We start from the raw sequence: 24,113 nt of genomic DNA, 5'->3' as shown, positions 1-24,113 counted from the left end.
GACAACAGAACCATTTGGTTTTGAAAGAGGTGGGAGCAGAGATGGGCAAAAGTTGCCGCCAATAGCTTTGGCAAGAGACTAGAAAGCTCGGCTACCATTAGGGCAAGAAGCAAATTTTCTACTCTTAACCTGTTCAAAATCTAGTTTGGACTGATTAATAAGCGCTTTACAACTATTGCGAGCTTTGGTGTAGGTAGAAAATGAAACTGAAAAATTGGAAACAAGGCAATTACGATAATCAATATTCTTCCCCTGAAGAATGTTGCATATCATTAGCACATTTATTGGAAAACCAAGGTTTAGATAAAGAATGAGATTTTAAAGTGGAGTGTGGGATAAAGGATTCCATTCCTACAAGAATAATTTCACTGAAACGATCTGAGCAAACGTTGACATCAGAAGTTTTGAAACAGTAATCCAACCAAGGAAAAGAAATCTCGCAGGCCATCCCATTTTGCATTCTTGTAATGCCAAACAACACGAGATTGGGAATAGCCATGAGATAAAGGCTCCATTGGAGAAGAGACAATCACCAAATTGTGATCTGAGGTGCCTAAAGGACCATTCACTTCGACCATGTATTTAGAAGGGTTGTTTGTGAGAAAAAGATCAAGCATATTGCCTGTATGGTTAGGATTATCAAATATTCTTGTAGGTAAATGAACAATCTGTGCAAGCTCATTAGTAATTACAAAAGCTTCAGTATCTCAGCCAGCTGGGTCAGTGTGACTAGAAAATGGAAGCCAGCTGGAGTTGTGAACATTAAAATCACCAAGGAAAGTTACCTACTGTTAGGAAAGTTGGACTGGAGAAAGTCAAGTTGCAAAAAGAGGAAGTCAGAGGTCCAAGTGCTCCACAGTTCAACTGCAGGTGAACTGTGGCGCATACACAGGTTGGGATGACATGGTATAAAAAAACACTTGATACTGAGTTCCATTAATCAAGTGTTACTCTTGTTCTTCAGATGGAAAAGGCAGTGGACTTAAGTGAGTTTGACAAAGGCCAAATTGAAATGGCCAGACGACTGGGTCAGAGCATACACAAAACGGCATAGCTGGTGAGATGATCACAGTCTTTTTTTTTTTTTTTTAGTTGTTGGCGCATCGGCTTCTGTGGCCATAATGCACCTCCCAAGGTTTTTGCATTATACTGTGATCCAAGCCCGAGGTGGGATTCAAACCCGTGACCTTTGGGTTGCCAGGCAGGCCCTTGACCCACCTGACTAGCCCGGTCGGCACGATCACAGTCAGCCGAGGTTAGTACCTACCGAAAGTGGAAACCCATGAACCACCGGCGAGGTGTTGGACACCCATAGCCCATCGATGCTTGAGGTGAGCAAAGGCTCTCCTGAATGGTACTTGGCAACAGAAGGGCAACTGTGGTACAACTCACCAGTAATTGGAATGCTGGTGACCGGAGTAATGTGTTACAACACATAGTACATTGAACCCTGCTGAAAATGGGGCGGTATAGCTGCAGGCCACTCCGAGTGCCTATGCTAACCATGATTCACTGGCGACAGAGCCTACAATGGGCACGTGAGCATCAAAACTGGACCTTGAGTGATTAGAAGAAAGTCATCTGTCCGATGAATCATGTTTCCTGTTGTTGCATCATGTGGACGGCTGCACACTTGTGTGTCGTTTACCTGGGAAAGTGATGGTGCCTGGATGCACCATGGGACGAAAACAAGCCAGTGGCGGTGGTGTCATGCTTTGGGCGATGTTCTGCTGGGATAACCTGGGTCCAGTCATCCATGTGCCAGACACTCTGATGTCTACCACTACCTAAACATCACTGCTGACCAGGTACACCCTTTCATGGCAACGGTCTTCCCCTCTGGAAGTGCCATCTTTCAGCAGGATAATGCACCATGCCGCACCACCTGGATTGTTCAAGATTGGTTCAAGGAACATGAGGAATACTTCCAGGTATTGCCCTGGCCTCCAAATTCCCCAGACATCAATCTCATTGTGCATTTGTGGTTTGTGTTGAAACAGCAACTCCAATCTGTATCGTCTCTCAACTCCGGACCTTACAGGTCCATAGTTGAGATGATACAGATTGGAGTTAAAGGATCTACTGGTTACGTGTTGGTACGAGATACCACAAGAGACATTTAAAATCTTGTAATATCCATGCCTCAACGGGTACGAGCTGTTTTGGCTGCATGTGGAGGACCAACATCATATTAGGTAGGTGGTCATAATGTTTTAGCTCAACGGTGTGTATATATATATATATATATATATATATATATATATATATATATATATATCAGGCTTAATGTCTAAGTTTGAAGATGATCAAAAGTTGACAGGCTGGTTAATGACAGTAATCTGGATGAGCTACTGCAAAACAATCTAGGAAAATTAAGTTGATGGGCTGAGAAATGACTGTTGAAGTTTAATAGTGTCAAATGCAAGGTACTGCATATGGATAGCAGTAATTCCAGAGTAACTTATCAATTGTGTGGTACTAAACATGGGATAGTAGAAAATGAAAAAGACTTGAGGATAGTTGTGTGGATAGACATGAAATTCGCTAAGCAGTGCTGACAGGCTGCCAGGACAGCTCATGAGGTTTTGCCAATGGTAATAGAAACTTTGCTGGCAGGGACAAGGAGGTGATTATCCCTTTGTACAAGGCCATGTTTAGGTCGCATCTTGAGTACAGTATACAGGTTTGGAAGCTTCACTTTAGGAATGATGTAGATCTGATGGAATGGATGCAGAGAAGGAGACAATCACCTCCTTATCCCAGATTGAAGGTAACACAAGAGGATGCTCTTACCAAAAAAGACTTCAGTTCTGTGTCTGGAGAATAGTCACCTGAGGGGAGAATGTGATTGGGGTGTTTAAGGCCTGGAATGGATTGAGAAACTGAATGTGAATGGCATTTTTCCTCTTGCTGAGACTACACACACAAAAAGGGGCACAAATTCAAATCAGCGAAGGATGGTTGCAATACAGATAGGCAGACGTTTGCCTTCAGCCAGCAGGTGGTTGATTGTCGAAACACACTTCCATATGTTGTTGTGGAAGTGGGTGGTTTGAAGAAATGCAAAAAAGAACTATACAAATTCTTGGAAGATATGGATGGGTGAGGTGTTTAGCTACAAGCTGATGCTACAAGTTTGCTTTCTTGTATCAGAGTAACTTGCCACTACTACTCATGCTAATATGCATACTACGCCATGGGCTCGCATCTAGTGAGTATGGGCTTGGCACACCCGGGATCCTGAGCTGGATATCTCATTCTTCTCTTTCTTGGTGATTCCCTTGTACTTCTGACACCCCCCCCCCTCTCTCTCTCTCTCTCTCTCTCTCTCTCTCTCTCTCTCTCTCCCCAAGGTAACAAAATTTTTTTTGGCTGGTGTAGCAAAAGCCTCACGTTTACTTGCACCATATAGCTAATAATAATAATATATAAATATTATTTAAAACACACACACACACGCACACACACACACACACACACACACACACACATAGTTTTCTTTGAATTAGCAACAATCTTTTATAGGAATGAAATGACCGGTGATTCTTGTGAAAGCCCAAAGACACGAATGGCTGGTATAAGATTGCAGTCCACACATGTGGTAATCAGTTTTTGAGTGTCTGCTAAGAAGAAGAATGGGTTGGTGTCGACACCACTTCAACTTCAAACACCAAGTGATTGCATGGGGCATGACATGTGGCTGTATCTCGACAACATAAGTTCTCCCATTTTGTGGTGTAATGAGTCTACCATAACTGGCTCAACAGTGATAAAAGGGCAACACAAATAATTATAGACCTGTTAGTTTAACTTCTGTTCCAGGAAAATTAATGGAGGCACTGGTTAAAGAAGCACTGCAGGATCATATAGACAAGACTTCAGTTATGGCTCGGACACAGCACGGCATTGTTAAGGGGAAGTCTTGCCTGACCAATTTGATTGCATACTATGATGCAGTCACAAAAGAACTGGATGCAGGGAATAACTTTGATATTATATACTTGGATCTTAGAAAGGCTTTTGATACTGTTGCACATTGAAGACTGCTGCACAAATTGGAGCAGTGTGGCATTGGAGGTAAATTGTTGCTATGGATAAAGGGGTTGTTGAGGGGGAGAAAACAGAGAGTGGTAATCAATGGACACTGATCATCTTGGACTAATGTTATTACTGGAGTCCCTCAGGGTTCAGTGTTGGGTCCATTATTGTTTTCTGTATTTTTAATAATATTAATGATGGTATATCCAGCTTAATGTCCAAGTTTCCAGATGATACAAAGGTTGGCAGGGTTGTTAAGGACACTACTGACGCTATGCTGCTGCAACAGGATCTGGAAAGGTTGAGCAGATGGGCTGAGAGGTGGCAAATGAAGTTTAACATTGGCAAATGTAAAGTACTATATATGGGAAACTGTAACACCAGAGCAACGTATCAACTCTGTGGTACTATGCTGACAGTGGTAGAGAATGAAAAGGACCTGGGGGTAATTGTGCAGGCAGATATGAAGTTCTCCGAGCAGTGCAGACTGGCTGCAAGGGTAGCTCATGGTGTATTGTCAATGATATACAGGAATTTTTCTAGCAGGGATAAGAAGGTGATTATTACCTTATACAAGGCAATGGTCAGGCCACACCTTGAGTACTGTATACAGGTCTGGAGGCCTCATTTCAAGAAGGATGTAGAGCTGCTGGAACGAGTACACAGAAGGGCAACAAATTAGTGAATGGAACAAAGGGTTGCTCTTACGAAGAAAGGCTTAGGTTTTGCAAATTACAGTGTCTGGAGACAGACAGAAAGGTAAAAGAAGTTGATGGGTTACACTGAAATGAACATCAAAATTTTTTTCAACCTTTAGTGGGTGTGCTGTTAAACCCAGTTCATCATTTATATGTTAAAATATCTATTAGAATTACATCAGAATGAATTTTATCATCTCTCCTGTGTGACCTTCAATTTTTATCTGTATCAATGATCATTTTTTAAACAGGAAAGTACAGTTAATCCATAAAGAATATGCATAACACTTTTGTTGTAAGCGTAATCTTCATCTTGAACCTGAATTAAGGCTTGAACAAAATGCTATTGCAGTAGTGTAGACACAAAATTCTTGGGACTCATTTTTGATAAAAAGTTGACATATACGCCAACTTTGTACAGAATGCACAAGAGGCCTTAATATTCTCTGCTCTCTGCCCTCTACATCTTGGGGTACGGACCGATGCGCCCTACTACGCATTTACCATGCACTTGTACGGTTCAGACTAGATTATGGATTCCAAGTATACGCATCAGCCAGAGACAGTGTACTTCGATGGCTGGATCCTGTCCACCATCAGGCTATGCGTATCGCTACTGGAGCATTTCGAACATCTCCTGTCCAGAGCCTATACCTAGAAGCAAATGAACCACCACTCTCGCTTTGACGTAAGCAGTTGCCTCTAAAGTATGCTTTAAAACTGAAATCCCTGCCAAATCAACCTACGTAGGCATCCGTTTTTGAGCTACAATGGGAAAATTTATACAATTCCCATCAGACTGCCAAGCAACCTTTTGGTATTTGGGGGCAAGAGCTACTCAGAGAGTTTAACATCATGGTAGACAAGGTTTCCCAAACACCAAAGCAGCCCCTTCCACCCTGGCATGCAACTTTTCTCTTAAAAACTGGGGAAAGTTAGACACTCCATTGTCTGTCTACCTACAGCTCTATTCAGCACACCAGGCTGAACATTGACTTTGTGGCAGTTTACACAGATGACTAAAAGTTGGAATCGTATGTAGGATCTGCTGCTGTCTTTCCGAACACCACTATACCAGAGCAGATTCTCCCTAATTCAGCATATTTACTGCAGAGCTGCATGCTATAGAGTCGGCCTTCGATCACATTAATAAATGCCAGTACCAACCGTTCATTCTACATTCTAATTCTTTGAGTGTCTTACAGGCTTTATTATTGGTAACATACAATCCTCACCCAATTCTGTTTCAAATACAACAGAAGATCCATTCTCTGCATTAATATGAAACTGGCACCAAATCACCAATTCCCACTAATAATTAGCATTAGCATTAGTAGAGGCATTTGATGCAAGAAAGCAAGCTTATGCAGCATCGGACAAAAAAAAAAAAAATAAATAAATAAAAAATAACCACTTCCACTTCACCCCTCTGTTCGTTCGAAATACCTGTCCAGCTCAGCCTTAAACTTATTTAGGCTATCAACTTCCACGACAAGGGATGGAAGTCTGTTCCACCAACCAACCACCCGCTGGCTAAAGGCAAATTTCCTCACATCTATCCTACATCCATCTTTCCTCAATTTGAATTTATGCCCTCTCAGGTGATTATTCTGAGCAAGAGGAAGAATCCCATCAGCATTGAGCATGCTCGAACCATTCAAGGCTTTATACACCGCTATCAGTTCACCTCGCTGGTGCCTAGTCTCCAGACACCGTAATTCGCAAAACTTAAGCCTTTCTTCGTAAGAGCACCCCTTTGTTCCATTCACTAATCTTGTTGCCCTTTTCTGTACTCGTTCCAGCATCTCTACATCCTTCTTGAAATGAGGCCTCCAGACCTGTATACAGTACTCTAGGTGTGGCCTCACCATTGCCTTATTAGCATTAGTAGAGGCATATGATGCAAGAAAGCAAGCTTATTCAGCATCAGCCAAAAAAAAAAAAAAAAAAAAAAAAAGCACAACCACTACTCCCATTTCACCCCTCTGTTCGTTCGAAATACCTGTCCAGCTGAGCCTTAAATTTGTTTAGGCTATCAACTTCAACAACAAGTGATGGAGGTCTATTCACACAAACCAACTGCCCGCTGGCTAACGGCAAATTTCCACACATCTATCCGACATCCGTCCTTCCTCAATTTGAATTTATGCCCTCTCAGGTGATTATTCTGAGCAAGAGGAAGAATCTCATCTGCATTGAGCATGCTCAAGCCATTCAAAGCCTTATGGCTTGAATCAATGGACACTGTCAGATCACCTCGCCAATGCCTAGCCTCCAGAGTCTGTAATTTGCAAAACTTAAGCCTTTCTTCGTAAGAGCAACCCTTTGTTCCATTCACTAATCTTGTTGCCCTTCTCTGTACTCGTTCCAGCAGCTCTACATCCTTCTTGAAATGAGGCCTCCAGACCTGTATACAGTACTCAAGGTGTGGCCTGACCAATGCCTTATACAAGGGAATAATCACATCCCTATCCCTGCTAGAAAAAATCCTGTATATCATTGACAAGACACCATGAGCTTCTCTGGCAGCTTGTCTGCACTGCTCAAAGAACTTCATATCTGCCTGCACAATTACCCCCAGGTCCTTTTCATTCTCTACCACTGTCAACGTAGTACCACAGAGTTGATACATTGATCTGGGGTTACTGTTTCCCATATGTAGTACTTTACATTTGTCAATGTTAAACTTCATTTGCCACGTCTCAGCCCATCTGCTAAACCTTTCCAGATCCTGTTGCAGCAGAATAGCATAAGTAGTGTCCTTAACAACCCTGCCAACCTTTGTATTGTCTGCAAACTTAGACATTAAGCTTGATATACCATCATCTATATCATTTATAAATACAGAAAACAACAATGGACCCAACACTGAACCCTGAGGAACTCCACTAATAACATTAGTCCACGATGAGCAGTGTCCATTGATTACCACTCTCTGTCTTCTGCCACTCAACCACCCCTTTATCAATAGCAGCAATTTGCCTCCAATACCACACAGCTCCAATTTGTGCAGTACTCTTCCATGCGCAACAGTATCAAAAGCCTTTCTAAGATCCAAATATATAATATCAAAGTCCCTGCATCCAGTTCTTTTGTGACTACATCCTAGTATCCAATCAAATTGGTCAGACAAGACCTGCCATTAACAAAACCATGCTGTGTCTGAGCTATAACTGAATTCTTGTCCAGATGATACTGCAGTGCTTCTTTAACCAGTGCCTCCATTAATTTTCCTGGAAACGAAGTTAAACTAACAGGTCTATAATTACCTGTGTTAGCCTTTGATCCTCCTTTGTGAATTGGGGTTACATTTGCACATCTCCAGTCTATGGGTACCTCTCCTGAGTCCAAAGAAGCTCTCATAATTATGGCTAGGGGTTTGCTTACTTCCTTTGCTGCCTCCTTTAATATAACTGGATAGATCCCATCCACCCCAGGTGCCTTTTTTATGTTTATCCTGAACTTTCCTCCACTTTCCTCTCAATTATTAGAAAATCATCTAGCTCACTGCCAATGTTTACTTCACCTACGCCATTCCCCTTCCTGAATAACTCCTCATGTGTGAATGTCGATGCAAAATACTCGTTTAGATTGTTAGCCACCTGAGCAGGATCCTCAACTGTTGAACCATCAACATCCAGTGGACCAATCTCATTCATCCCTTTCCTTCTTTAGTTTAAATAGGTAAAGAACTCTTTTCTGTTTTTCTTTGCATCCTTTGCCAAGGATTTCTCATAATCTGCCTTTGCCTGCCTAATCTCCTTTGTGACTTGGTTACAGACCAACTTATATCTATCAAAGGCTTCCATGTCACCCATTAATTTGTATGTATCCCATGCATTTTTCTTCTCTGCCATATGTCTCATTAGTTCATCTGACAACCATTTAGGTCTGAACCTTGAACAATATTTCTTGGTTGGTATGTAAAGCCTGGTAGCTTCCAAGATTAGTTCCTTGAATGCTTCCCATTTTGAATTTACTGTTGGTAACATCATCAGTTGGTCCCACTGTATAGAATTTAAATACTGTCTCAGACCATCATAGTCACCTTTACGAAAGCAAAAACCCTTCTCTTCACCTCTGATGGTAGTTACCTCCTTGAGTAAATCCCACTTCAGCACACTGTGATCACTTCCACCTAGTGGTTCCTTTATCTGCAGATTCTTAAAGCATGAAGAATCACTACTGATAATCAGATCAAGAGTATTACTCCCTCTAGTTGCCTCCCGAACATGCTAGTGTAGAAAACAATCATCCAATAAATCCACAAAAGCATTGCTAGTGTGTGACCAACCCACAACTTCCAGTCAATATCTGGGAAATTAAAATCCCCTATTATAAGACTCTCTGATTTACTGGCCCACTATTTCTCTGTACAGTTTCTTATTATACTCATCAGAGTCATTAGGCCTATAGCACACTCCTGCTCTCAATTTTGATCTCCCAATGCTTATGTCACACCAAACTGACTCGACACTGCACTGTCCAGCAATGTCGACTGGCTTCACTTCCTTGGATTTTATGTATTTCTTAACTAATAGCATAACCCGTCCTCCCTTCCTATCTTGTCTATTCTTTCTGTAGACATTGTACTCCCCAAATTCCAGTTCTGCATTCTTTATATCTGTGTGACACCACGTCTCTGAAATCCCCACAATATCTGCCTTTCATGTTTTGAGCAATACCTCAAATTCATCAAATTTATTTACTAAACTCCTAGCATTGGTGTACACGAAAGTATACATGCACCTGTTCTTTTTCTTAGCTACCCTAACACAACCCATGTATTTACTTGTACCCCAATGATTCCCACCAGTCTCTGAAATATCCTGCATCTTATTTTATTTTTTTGCCTCTCAATCCCCTGTACAGACTACAGGCAAATAATACATCAAAAGGTTCACTCACAGTGGCAGGATTCATGGGACAGACAGACTACAAATAAATTACATATAAATTACATGATATAAAGCCTGTAATTATACCGTGGCAGTCTAGTCTGCGCAGGAATCGAAAAGATGAAGTTGTTCATTAGCATTAGTAGAGGCATATGATGCAAGAAAGCAAGCTTATGGAGCATCAGCAAAAAAAAAAAAAAAAAACCTTCCATTTCACCCCTCCGTTCATTCGAAATACCTGTCCAGCTGAGCCTTAAATTTATTTAGGCTATCAACTTCCACGACAAGGGATGGAAGTCTGTTCCACCAACTAACTACCCGATGGCTAAAGGGAAATTTCCGCACGTCTATCCTACATCTGTCTTTCCTCAATTTAAATTTATGCCCTCTCAGGTGATTATTCTGAGCAAGAGGAAAAATCCCATCAGCATTGAGCATGCTCAAACCATTCAAGGCTTTATACACCTCTATCAGATCACCTCATGCCCTGAACCACATAGGACACAGTCATCTGACACATTCTTTTTTGCTGAGGGCTAGTGATCCTCCTACGTGTGACTCCTGTGACACAGTTTTATCTGTGAAACCTATTTTAATAGAATGCCCAGATTTTCATGACACACATTTTACCACTTTTGCCCATCTGACTTAGACTTATACACCAGTCAGATTTTATCAGATAACGACCACGTGTCAGATGTTTTTAAATTTTTACAAACTATTAATATTTACCAATATATATATATATATATATATATAGCATTGAGCCTTTATTTTTAGTCACTGTGTTTTTCTTGATTTTATGCATTTATCGCTTCTGAGTTGTAACTTTTCTGGAAGGTTACAATATATCTTTTATTCATTTGTATTTTTATGGTCTAGTTGAGGCGTACCATAGCTTCAGTCACTTTTGCACCAATAAAATCGAAATTCGATTCAATCTACAAAGAACATGTGTTGTAAAAAATGTGCTGCACCCACAATTGTCTATAATTTTTCTGTTGTGTTTTGGTCTTTAATGTTATTTTTTTCACTTTGAATTGCTGTGCACTGGAAGTGACATTATTAAGAAATCACGCCCCCCCCCCTTTTTCTTGAAAAATAAGATTGCTGTTACTAAACAATATATTCATTTTTAGTATCCAATATAGTGTCATTTATTTTCTGATACATTATTAGAATAAAGAACAAAATCACAAAGTACACTATTTTAAACTATTTCTTGCCTCCTACCCCAAATATTCAGTTCTGTGCAGTAAAGCAGCATACCTGCTTGTGTGATTATTTCTGCATATGTACCATATAGTTAAGTTAGCAGCAAAACAAATCAAACCTTTAACTTTAAAAAGGAGAACATCTGTGAATTCAAATAAAATCCCCATTGACTGGAAAAGATAAAGGAATTGCAGCATGGCTTTATTAAGATAAGATCATGAGTGACCAATCTGATTAGCTGGAATGAGGCAGTCACAAAAGAACCACATTCAAAGAATAATTCTGATATAATTTACTTAAGAGTATAGCAAAAAAGGGAAATTTCAGAAGATGTGTGTGGAAATTTGTTTTTAGACAAAGAGTGATTTACTATTTCAATACACTCCCACCTGGTTTTTTGAATCTGTTATCTAAATTTAAAATGAGAATTGTTAGAATACATAGGTAAATTTAGTCAGTGAAGGTGATCATCATCATCAGCCATTTTCAATCCACTGCAGGAATGAAGGCCTCTCCAGCATCTTTCCAGTTCCTTCTGTTTTGAGCACTGGCCATCCATTTTCTACCCACAAACTCATGAATTTCATCTATCCATCTCCGCCTTTGTCTTCCAGGTTTTGTTCTAGCTCCTCTTGGGTACCATTCTGTTATTTTCTTAGTCCATCTGTCATCATGCCTTCGAGCTATGTGTCATACCCAAGACCATTTTAGTTCTTTAGTTTTGATAAGAATGTCCTTTACTTGAGTTTGCTGCCTAATCCATGTGTTTCTCTTCTTATCTAACAGTCTGATTCCCAATATAATTCGTTCCATTCTTCGCTGTGTACTTCTCAGCTTCTCTTCCATTCTTTTGGTGAGTGCACAAGTTTCACTTCCATAAGTCATGGTGGGGAGTATACATTGGTTCATTATTTTATGTTTAAGTCAAACTGGGATATTGCTCTTCAGTATTTATATTTCCTAAATGCTATCCATCCAAAATTTATTCTTCTCTTGACTTCCAGCCATTTATCATTATTACAGCTAATAACTTGTCCCAGATAAGTATATGACTCCACCTTTTCAATTACTGCTCCTTCAATCATTATTTCCCTTTCTGTGGCATACTTGTTCACCATTACTTTTGTGTTAGCCATATTCATCTTTAGTCCAAAATCCTTACTAACTGTGCATGACTGATTAAGATTTTCCTCTAATTCTTTGGGATCGTGGCTTATGACCACAATGTCATCTGCAAATCGTAAATGGTTTAGGTACTCTCCGTTCACATTGACTCCTTTCTGCGACCAGTCTAATCTTCTGAAAGCTTCCTCAAGGGCAGCACTAAACAGCTTCGGAGATATTGTGTCTCCCTGTCGAACTTCTTTCTCGATTTTAAATTTCCTACTGTCTTTGTCTAGTCTGATAAAGGAGGTAGCACTCTCATATATTTTCTTCAAAATCATAATATATGGGGTATCTATGCCTTGTCTTTCCAGTGCCTGAAACATTGCCTTATGCTGTATGGAGTCAAATGCCTTTTCATAATCCACAAATGCCAGGCATAATGGTGTTTTATATTCATTTGCTTTCTCCATTAGCTGTGATATTACTTGAAGGTGATCCATTGTTGAGAATCCTGTCCTAAAGCCAGCTTGCTCTTTCGGTTGATTCTCATCAAGTATTCTTTCTAATCTGTTAGTAACGACCCTCGTGAACAACTTGTAGATGTGGGATAACAAGCTAATTGGTCTATAATTTCCAATTTCTGATTTATCTCCTTTCTTATGCAGCAAAACTATAAATACATTATTTGCAACCACTGCTTAGGCATCACACCTTTTGTAATGCACTTTGTGAAGAGCCTTGCCAGTTTTTGTGTTATGTCTCTTCCTCCCAATTTTAACAACTCTACAGTAACTTTATCTTCCCCCAGGGCTTTCTGATTCTTCAATGCATGTTCTACCTCATCAGGAAGAATATCGGGTATGTTGTATGTGTTGCTACTTTGCAATCCATCTTCCCCACTGCTGGCATCATTCCCTCGCTCCTTGTATAATTCTCTATAGTAGTCTTCTGCTATTTGAATTATGCCTTTTCTGCTGTTTATAAGTACACCATCGCTATTCATCAGTTTCAGTATCATTTGTCTTTCTGTATTACTGCTCATGGCTGCTGATTTAAATCCTTTGTTTTCCCTTAATGTTTGTTCTACTTTTCTTGTGTTAAATCTTTCTAATGTCTCTTTCTAATGGCTCTGCATAACTCAGTATACTCAATTTTCTCCCTGTCAGTGTTTTTCTTGCTCTTCATTTGTCGTCTTTGGTTCATCATGACAAGTGTTTCTTGACTAATTTTTTCTTCTTTGGATTTCTTTTTACCTATAGGTTTCTAGGCCTTTATCACTTTCAGAAAGTTGTAGTATTCCTTGTCGATATCTTGGTCCTGAGCAGTCTGCAGAAGCTCAAACTTGTTCTTAAGTTCCAGTACATACTGCTTTTTCTCCTCCTCTGTTATCTCAAAGACCTTTGTATTATTTACTCAAGTCAGTTTTTTCCTTTCCTTTCCTACATCTATATCAAGCGTACATCTTACCATTCTGTGATCACTTCCAACATTTACCTTGTTCAGGACGGTAACATCATTCACAATATATCTTCTGTTAGTGAGGATGAAGTCGATTTCATTAGTTGTTAATCCATTTGGACTCTTCCATGTCCACTTTCTGTTCACCCTTTTCTTGAAAAAAGTGTTCATTACTGACAGTCCTTGAGATTCTGCAAATTCCACAAGTCTTTCACCTCTTTTATTTCATTCACCAATTCCAAAATTTTCTACAGTTCCTCTTTCTGCCCTGTTTTGCCTTTTTCCAACCTTAGCATTGAAATCCCCCATAATAATAGTGTAGTGGGTTTTCTGCTCATCTAGAAGACTCAATTTCGGTGTACATTTCTTCACCCTCTTCATCATCATGGCTCGATGTTGGTGCATAAATCATTATAATCTTTAGCTTGTACCTCTTAGAAATCTTGAGTATTAGTCTTGACACCCTTGGTGATGTACTTTTGAATTCCAAAATGTTGTTTTTAAAATCTTCATGGACCAGAAACCCAACTCCACCTTCACTCCTTTCACTGTTTCCATTGGTGTACAGCAGATTTCCACTTGATAAACTTATAAGTGATTCATTTCTTCTTCTTGTTTCAGCCAAACCGATGATATTCCAATTCACATTTTCTAATTCCTTTTCCAGCTTTAATATCCTGTCTTCACCGATGAGCGATCTTACGTTATAACAGGCCAAGTTCAGTTTCTGTGCATGGCAGCCTGGTCGTACCCAGAGATTCTTAGCACCCTCTGCTTCCACTCTGATCCTCTCGCTGCCGTAAGAGAGTGAGTGAAAGCTGCTGCGGACTGAGGGCCATTTGCTTTGTCGTGCTGTCATATGCTGGAGAGTTTGGTCTTTTCCTCTTCACGCTGACCAAGAGTCTTGAGGAGAACCACTCTACATGTTCGTTGCCACCTAAGTGATGTAACAGGGCTCACCATCGAGAAGGTGTGCATGAGTGGATTTTAGGAAGGCAGGCCAACCAGACTTCCTAAATCTTCTGTAATAGAGAGATATTGGATCCATCAGTGTTTTAGACTGAGTGTCTGATAACACACAGAATACGTGTTCCCCTCTTTGATAGGTTATATTTATTATATTTTATTTTATCTATTTTATTCTACCTATCTGAAGCTTGATTTCTTGCGTTATGTTGCTAATACTAATTCTGATCTCACTGAACTCTACCTCTGTCTATATTCTTCTAAATCCATTTACTTGTTTTAATTATGCACTTTATGGTTCTTAAGTTTTGAAATAGTCTTTGTTCATACTGCACTCTTTCATATCCCTTGTTAGAGAAAAAGAACCGTATTCTGTCAAATTTTGATATCTTTATAGTTTTTTTTTCATTTGCGTAAATCACTAGATCCTTTTGATATTCTCCCCCAAGTCCCACCCTTCTCTCCTCTAATTTCCCTAATTAAATTTCTTTTTCTTGGTCATTATAATGTTGATAAAAACTCCAATTGATATCAACAGCATGGACACAGTGCACCGTAATGTTATTGTTAACAATGACCTTATACAAATTGTTTACTTACTTATATGGTACAACATCATATAACACTAATCCAACTGGAATTAAGCAAATACTTTTGGTTTCATCTTTTTATACCCACAACCCACAAAAGTATGCTCAATATTATTTATCCTGCAGGCAGCTCAGAATACAACTTGATGATCACCTCTTCTCCTGTGTAATTCCCCTTCCCCATTTGCTTGTCCTAATTACCCACTTATAATTGATAAGTTACTTGTCTTGCATTTTATAAAGGAAATAGTGTAGGTACTGGAATGTTATGTTTATATAATAAATTAGTAAATTGTGAAGTATATCGTATTATTAAATTAATTAGTTCTTAAAGGAAATAACAAATGAAGAGTACATCTTTTCTAAAGACAGGATGCAATTGTACACACAGCTCCATGAAGTAAGCTGCAAAAGATAGGTTAAGTAAAGTAAGTAGCTATGGCTTATAAAAGATATGGAACAAGAGTAATCAAATTTTTCAAAACAAAAAAGCAGCAGCACATTATCAAAGAAATACTGCAAACAGAAACTAGTCATAAAGGGTTTTGTATGTTTCTATTCAACATATGCCATTTTATTATTTTTTAAGAATGAACCTGGAATTTATTTTTATATATGTCCCTCCTACACTGACCAAGAATGAAACTGTTCCCTAAGACTACTATTGAATACAGTCTATTTTTTTATATAGTGTCTGTTTATATGTATGGTATTTTATAGAAATTCAAACTGGGATTACATAATAAAAATTAATAATATATTTTCTTAAATTTCTTTGAGAAAATCCAAATTGTTTTATAATTATAAAAAAGAGATGTAATGGTGCAATATCCTATATTACTGAGTATAAAATGTCTTAAAGTGAGAATTTATTTTTATTTTTTTTTTTATTTCAAAATAATTATTCAGCACTCAAAGAAGGATCAAAAAATTCCAGGACTGAAGTTTTATTTAAATAAATATATATAACCTTTAGAGACAATTACAAATCAAAGTTTTCAAAATAATGACCTTGGCTATAAAAAAAAAAAAAAACTCTGCAATCTTTTTTTGCAAGTTCCTTGGTTGTGTGTATGTGCTACATAGCTGCCATAATTTGTGCTTCGCTAGAAAACTATCACTGAGTTATTTTGTTTCACATAAAAATCTCATGCTGCAAGGCCACATTAATAAGGAGCATAAGCATTTAGAAATTATTGTTGTGTGATGAGCAGAAGTACTATTATGGAGTGATTTCCAATTTTTATTGCTTGCAGATCTGGATTCTTACTTTTGATTATGATTATGTTATTACATTAGTATTATTATTAATGTAGTCTTATTCAAAAGACAACAATTCAATTATGCCTCTATTAAGTCAAAAAATAATTCTAGCATAGCTTTACCTTTGAACCTGTCAATCCAAATTTTTCTTCTTTTTCTTGGGAGGCATAGAAGACTTTTAATCAAAGGAATAATGTTTTTTATGCAAGTCATAAAAACATGTTTCATCTCCTGTCACTGCTGTTTATAGAAATCTTAGGTAATGGATTTCTAAAAACAAAAATCTGAGATTTCACCTCTTGTTCCCATATTAAAACGAAGAGTTGCACAATCTTTTCCATGCTTAAAATATCAGATTGACAGCTTTTCAACTACTATATAATATTTCAAATGGATTGGCTATGGCTTTAATAATGCTTCGAACAATGGGCTCATTGTTGCATAATGGCCTTTAGCTGTTGTTGTGCTGTAAAACCTCCAATAAAAACAACAACACAAACTCAACATTTGTGTGCTTCAACAATCATTTCAACGGAATATGAGGCTGATTTCTTCAACAAAAAGCAAATTTTTATATTTCTCTGTTTGGAAAGTGACATTCTAAAAATGACAATATGAAATTACTTATGTAACACAACAGATAAAAAATAAACTTTTGTACATTTGCAATCAAAAACACCACATACTGTAAGAAATCCAGCATATTACAGTTTACAAAATAAAACAACAATATTTCTTATTCAATGGTTAGATATTTTTAACAGAACCACAAATTCATGTGGTTCTGTATATACTCACTCCCATACCTCAAAATAATCCTACCTACCTCCATATGGAAGTAGGTAGATCTTTTTGATCACCAAAGTGTAAATTCATGTAATGCAGTGATAACGTATTTCTCAATGTAATTTTTAAACATTCCAGATGGAATAACTGCAAATATACAGTTTTAATTTTTTTTAAATATAATAAAGATAAATACATTTTCATAAGTTCAAAATAGTACTTGTTTCACAGGATCTTTCTGTTAATTAGACAGTTATTTACAAAAATTCCTAAACTTCAGACATTCAGAAAACAATATGTCTAACTTAAACATCTGATGCTTTTATGTATCTGGATATGGCACTACACAAAAAGAAAATGGTTAGTGTGTTTAAGCTATAAAATAAACTTCACTATAATTAATCAGAAATAAATTAATATGAAAAACAGAAACCTTCTATTTAGTAAATAATAATACATTAGTGTTATTTTACTCTGTTTTGGCAATACACATATAGCCAAATAACAGTCATTGTTTTAAGATCATCATTTCCTGGATAAAACCAATTTAACTGACGAAGAAACACTATTTATTATGCTGAAATAAAAGGGATGCTAAACACAGACCTCTAAGTTCATACCACCTGACCAAGGTATAAATACAGAATCCAGGACTCTCTTAATTCAATGTTCTCATTATTTTATAAATTACTAGGACTGAGGCAGGCACAACTTTTAAGGCAGATTCATAACATATGCACTAATTTTTAGCCTGCTCTCAAAATAAAGTGTCCCTTATTTCAATATAATGTATAATATTTCTTCAATTATTCAATGAGAATTAAATCTGTCCTGTTAAAATATATGTAATTCTTTCAATATCTTACATTGACAAACAGTTAAAAATTAAATGGATATGCACATGTTCAGAGAATATAAGAATTTTCATCAACTGATTTATTCATGTATACAAGGTTATCAGTTATTTCCAAGTATATTACATATTATTTCAATTTTAATAACACTGATTCAAAAATTCTATTACAGTACCTAAGTCACACTAATTAAATATTATTTTATTTCTCAAAACTTCAGAACAAATTACAAAATAGCAGAACTTATTTTTTAAATGAATATAATAAGTATTCTATATTATCGATATCTATCTTAATTAGATAATGACAAACTGGAATATTGCATTTAAGAGTTGCATTATATGTATGAAATATAATGTAATGTATAATGTTTTATTTTCCCAAATAAAAAAAAATTAAAATACTTACTAGAAAAGTTGCGAGTTGCTAACATAGTAGTGAGAATGGCTCCCTGTAATATTTAATATGAGCTAATTTGAAGTTATCTGAATACCTTTGTAACAAAACTGTATAAATAAATGTTCAGATAGAGATAAATAACTGAGGACAGTAATTATAACTACTCAATAGAAATAAGTACAAAACTTAATGCATCATATACATTTTTGACCAGCAAATGTAATTTTTTTATAAACAGTTAAAAGGATAAGCAATAATACATAGTTTAATGATTTCATAATTAATATAATGCTAAATTAATTTAGTAAAATCCTTTTTTTTATTAATCAACTTATATATATATATATATATAAACATATAGTGCAACAGTGGCAATCTTCCAGGCATCCCCTTGAACTAATTAATACAAGGGTATGTTTGAATTACTAAAACGTTCAGATTAATGAGATTATAACATGAAAAATGCATTTAATATTCAGAACATATATTAAATAACATACTATTCAATCTTTAATAAAGAAATATCTTTAAATATCTAAACTGCAGGTATATGTATGTTTTGTTTTGTCTTGTATAAAACACATTAGTATTAGGATTTGCGATATAGTGCAGGGAAGTCAAAGGCATTTGCAACACCCCCCATTATAAACCTGTCAGATCTCTTCTAGGCTATTTAGTTACCAGGCTTTATAGTCAACATACTGTGAGACAATCTCAATCTCAATCTCTCTCTCTCTCTCTCTCTCTCTCTCTCTCTCTCTCTCTCTCTCTCTCTCTCTCTCTCTCTCTCCCCTCCCCCACCTCATATGGGTGCCCTTTTGCAGTTTTGCCCTGCCCTTTGGACTTTCAATAAGCTTGTCTGTACTGCAAGTGTGGTGCCATACTGACTTATATTTTTAAATTACAACCTCTATATTATGATTAAAGAGGCCTGTGTGCTCTGGATTCATTATTATTACTAAATTACAGTTGCTCAGAGCGAAACGGATACAAAAATATAGATTGTGACAGGTTTAATAATAGGAAATATACATATATTAGATTAGATTAGATTAGATGTCAAGGTGGATCTTATGAGGTGTGGCTATCCCATCAATACCCTTGACAGGTGTGACCTACAGACACGCGACCGCATAGCGACCAACAGAAACATCCAAGGTGATGACTCAGCCACGAGCGCCTTTATCCCATCTACCCAAACCTATCACAACAGGTCTGTAGAATCTTAAAATCACATGGGATAAAGTGCGTACAACTCCCAGGCAGAAAATTACGATCCCTCATCTCTAAGGTAAAAACACCTGTCTACAGAGCGGATTGGTCTACCACATCTCTTGCCGTGACTGCACTAGCTGCTACATCGGGGAAACTGGGAGACTGCTCGAAAAATGCCTTTCTGAACACAAAAGAGCAATCCGCTTAGCGGATGTGGAGCACTCAGTATTGCCGAACACGTTTGGGCAACCCACCACGACACTGACCCACACCGCGACATCGTGACTGTGGATAAGTCCCGCCATTATCTGCGCCGCGCCTCGTTGGAGTCATTAAACATCAAATGCTCCAATACCTCAGTGAACAGGAACAGTGGTTGTCAAGTCCACCCTATCACCGAAGCAACGATCCTGTCCATTGACAAACGCTGGCCACGTCCACATACATCACAACCACAGGCTTCAACATCAAACAATTAGCCACGCACTTCACGTACAAGATTGGCAGTACACGCCTCCATTCTAATTATCATTTCATTTCAACTGAAGAAGGTTAACTAAACAACCGAAAGCTTTCATTTGTATGTATCTAATCTAATATATGTATATTTCCTATTATTAAACCTGTCACAATCTATATTTTTGTATCCGTTTCGCTCTGAGCAACTGTAATTTAGTAATAATAACCTCTATATTTCTACAAGCAGTTGTTTGATAAATTATTCATATATAAATGATTTAAAATTGATATCAATTAAAAATCACTGACAGGACAATATGGGATCCTATTGCCTCTTATCTATGCTTCAAGAGAATTTCACATTAGCCAGAACTGTGATCTCCAAATCCCTTTCTTTCTCTACTATTTTCAATTCAATCACTCCAAGTGCATAAGTTATTTTGGAATTATTTGAATTGCATATTTCATCATTAAAACATAGTTGTCACTTATCTGACAATTCCAGAAGCCTAAATCGTCCTGATGCGAGTGTTGCCTGATATTTAACTGCCAGGTCTTTAACTCTCCTAATCATCACATCATTCGCAAATTTTGATATCATGCCCAGTATCCCGTCTTCAGTGTCATTTAAACTACCTAGCTAATTTTAAAGAGCAACCATTAATTACAACCCTTTGCTTTCTTTCATGTAGCTAACCCGTAATTCACCTAAACATCTTACCTAAGATTCAGAGTTTCAGATCCTGATTAAGAAACTTCAATACCCAGTGCTAATAACATAATATGGCATCTTATAATTGGTGCAATACACACTGCATTTTTTGCAAGTAATATTAAAATTTATTATATTTCTTGCTCATAAATAAAAACAACAGAAATCCTTTATAAAAATTCCATCTTAAATTTATTCAAACTACTCACTTCCACAACATAAAACGTAAGTTTGTTCTATCTATCTATGTTCAACTTTAGATGATAGATTGTCACCTCGTCATTCCCATTTTCCAAAGTCGCCGGACTTGGGCATCTTCAACTTTCAAATTTCTCTCTCTCATTGCTCACATTGTACCCTCCTTCCATGATTTTCTAGGGCATCCTCGTCTTCTCTTCACTTGTATTATCCACTCATAAAAATTTTAGGCCATCTTCATTCATGCATAGAAGATGTCCAAAACCATCTCAGCCTTCTATTTTCAATTTGCTCTATAATATCTTCATCTGCATGCAGGCGCCTTCTAATTTCCTCATTCATAATCCTCTTAAGCTTGGAAACTCTAGCATTTCAACAAAGGTATAGGGCCCATCTCTAGGGCCCTAAGCTTCTTTTTGTCATCCTCTTTCAGTGTCCACACCTCACATCCGTAGCAAAGTACCAATTCCACTAACGACTGTCCGATATGTTTTTTTTTTTTTTTTTTTTTTTTGTTCTAAAGGAGATATTGTTGTTCCACCAGATAGCATTGAGGGCACAAAGAATCTTCCTACTTTGGTGAATTAGTGTGCTAACGTCCTCTTTCCCCACTCCTTTCTTAGTTATAATACGGCCAACATACTTGAAGAAGTCAACAGGTTTATATGTATAGACTGTCACTTCCGATTCATCTAGATGCTCTACTGTGCTTAGAAATTCTGTTTTTGTGAAATTGATATTGAGGCCCTATTGGTTATATGTAAGATGCAGTTTTCTTAACATGTACAATCAGTTCTACTATAATGCACATTTTCATAATGCAAATTTGCTCCGATGCGACTTATACATTAGGGACAATGTGAGTATAATGCGATTTTCGTGTTGGTTTATGCGCAACTTCATCTGCGAGTAACACCAGGTGAATGCAGTGACCTGCGCAGTATTATGTACAAGTTTACGAAGCTTAAAAAATGTAAAATGTGTGAGAGCTGTATTTTCCATTTACTGTAGTTGTATTGGTCAGAGACACACTGTTATCATTCATTGTATTCGCAATATAACATGTGATATTGTAAGCTGACTCACGTTTTAGAAGCTCACATTTTTCTATTCAAACAGAAATTTCGTGAGGCAAGATAGTATGAGCGGAGGAGCCCATTTCTGGAGGTAACTACCATAAAACAATAAAAACAATTTGCATTTCTCAGTTTATTGGGCGTTCCTGTTAGTGCAAACTAATTATAAATGGGTAGTAAACTGAATCTTATTGCATTTTCAATAATACCGATAGCTGTGAGTTTTTAAGTTATTATGGTGAAACATGTTTCCCCTTCGTTGAATTCATATAAAAAACTTAAGTAAATTTTCAGAATCTTCTCTTCATTTTTTAAGCTTCATAGTTTATATTCCGTATCTCACTTTTGCAATTTGTGTGTGCCACATTTGTCGTTATTGATTTATCTTTTTTACTGTTTTAAATTTTACAATACAAAAAAAAAAAAAAAAAATGTCAGTGAACAGAAATATCAGTATGTATATTTTACAGTGCTATATTTACTGGCACCTCTGTAGCCAGGAGCACCAGTGCGTATCGCACGTTTCCTGATTCCCTGACCTTTCCGCAAAATGCGGAAAGGTCAGGGAATGACCACCGCATATCCCCAGAGCAATATGGCCTTAGTTGCTAAATGCTCCTAAAAACCAAATAACAACAGCTATATTTACTGTAATATTTATTTATTTACTTATTAGAAATTTAAGATGTTTAAACTTCTGCTAGTAATTTTATTGGGTTTCTGACTTTTTTTTTTATTGTTTTACTTACCAGACTGAATTTTTTTTTTTTTTTTTTTTTTTTGAGTGCTCTACCCCATCCCTATTTTTCCCATAAGCCCTATTGTTTTTAATGAGCAAAATACCATAACACATATTTTTAGGAACACATGTACCGTTTTATAGCAGAACTGACTGTATTCAAAACCATATGCTTCTTGTGTTGTGATGACCTGATCGGCAAAATTAGGATTCCATAAATATGTCATTAATTGGTACTCCTATTCCACAACAGCTTTTTTTCAATTCTTGCAAGGCACATTCCAAGAAAACATTAAACAATAAAGGTACAGACTTGCCTCAGCCCCTTTGTTGGATAGATTGGGTTAGATAGAGACTTTTCAACTTTAATAAATGCCATGTTGTTATCGTATAATACCCTAATCAATTCAACAAGTTCTGGATCAATTGACATCTGTTGTAGGGCTTTCTATAATTCCTTTCTTGGAACAGAGTTGTTTGTTTGTTATTTGGTTTTTAGGAGCATTAGCAACTAAGGCCATATTGCTCCGGGATATGCGATGGTCATTCCCTGACCTTTCCGCATTCTCCGTATTTGGTGAACAGAGTTGTACGCCTTTTCTAGATCGACGAAGGAAAAGTAGGTATCTTTATTTCTTGCTCTTCTTTTCTCCACTAGTTTCTGCAGAATAAACAAATTGTCCACACATGAGAGACCGGAACTAAATCCAATTGTTCTTCACTAATCTTATCTTTTGCCTCCTCTCGTAATTTTAACTGAAGCACCTTAGAGTACAATCTGGACATAGTGCAATTCACACTTAGGCCTCTATAGTTCCAAGGATCCTGCTATTTCCTTTTTTATAAATGGATGATATATAGCTAATTTTCCATTCCTTCAGTGTTTTTCTTAGCTGTACATATCTGATGAACAGCTATGCAATTAGACTTGGTGGTCCATATTTAATAAGTTCAATCACTATGTTCCCAGCGCCTGGAGATTTTTTGTTCTTCATTAACTTTGTGCCATCTAGCACTTGATGTTTTGTAATTTCTATCTTCCCTTTATCCACTGGTGGAGGGATAATTATGTTCTGATATCAAGGTCGTCTTTTGTTAAGGAGGTTATTATAATGACTTTCCCATGTTGGCATATCAGTAAAGTTTTTATTTGATCGAGATTGAATTATTTTCAGTGCGCTCAAGCTTCGCCAGGCTTCGGATGATTGTGTTCCTCCTAATGAGCTGTCAATTTCTTGGCATCTTTTCTCCCATGAGATCGATAAGCCTCTCAATGTTGTTATTCATATTCTCTTCACCAATGCATCCCACTACATCATTATTCCTTTTTGATTCTTGGATTCAGCAATTTTCCGTTTAACTGCTCTATTACACCTTTTGTATTCTTCACTATTTTCCTGATTTCTATTCATTAACCATTTGTTATAGGCTCTTTTCTTTTC

General features: G+C 37.2%; 1 protein-coding gene across 6 annotated transcripts in view; it reads right to left on the bottom strand.

The window, feature by feature from the left end:
- The window catches only part of LOC150083775 (calcium/calmodulin-dependent protein kinase type II alpha chain), a 740,997-nt gene that overhangs the window by 306,118 nt on the left and 410,766 nt on the right, over window positions 1–24,113 (bottom strand). For all 6 annotated transcript variants that reach the window (XM_090378214.1, XM_090378218.1, XM_090378216.1 and 3 more), the window contains exon 12: window positions 18,282–18,324. In XM_090378214.1, the coding sequence (XP_090234340.1) occupies window positions 18,282–18,324 (43 nt within the window). The remainder of the gene's footprint in view (window positions 1–18,281; window positions 18,325–24,113) is intronic.

This window comes from Mastigoproctus giganteus, chromosome 7 (assembly GCF_048544385.1).
Source record: "Mastigoproctus giganteus isolate SK-2022 chromosome 7, ASM4854438v1, whole genome shotgun sequence".
NCBI classification, from domain to species: Eukaryota; Metazoa; Arthropoda; class Arachnida; order Uropygi; family Thelyphonidae; genus Mastigoproctus; species Mastigoproctus giganteus.
Note: the sequence above shows the minus strand (reverse complement) of the source record. Positions and strands in the feature narration are given on the sequence as shown.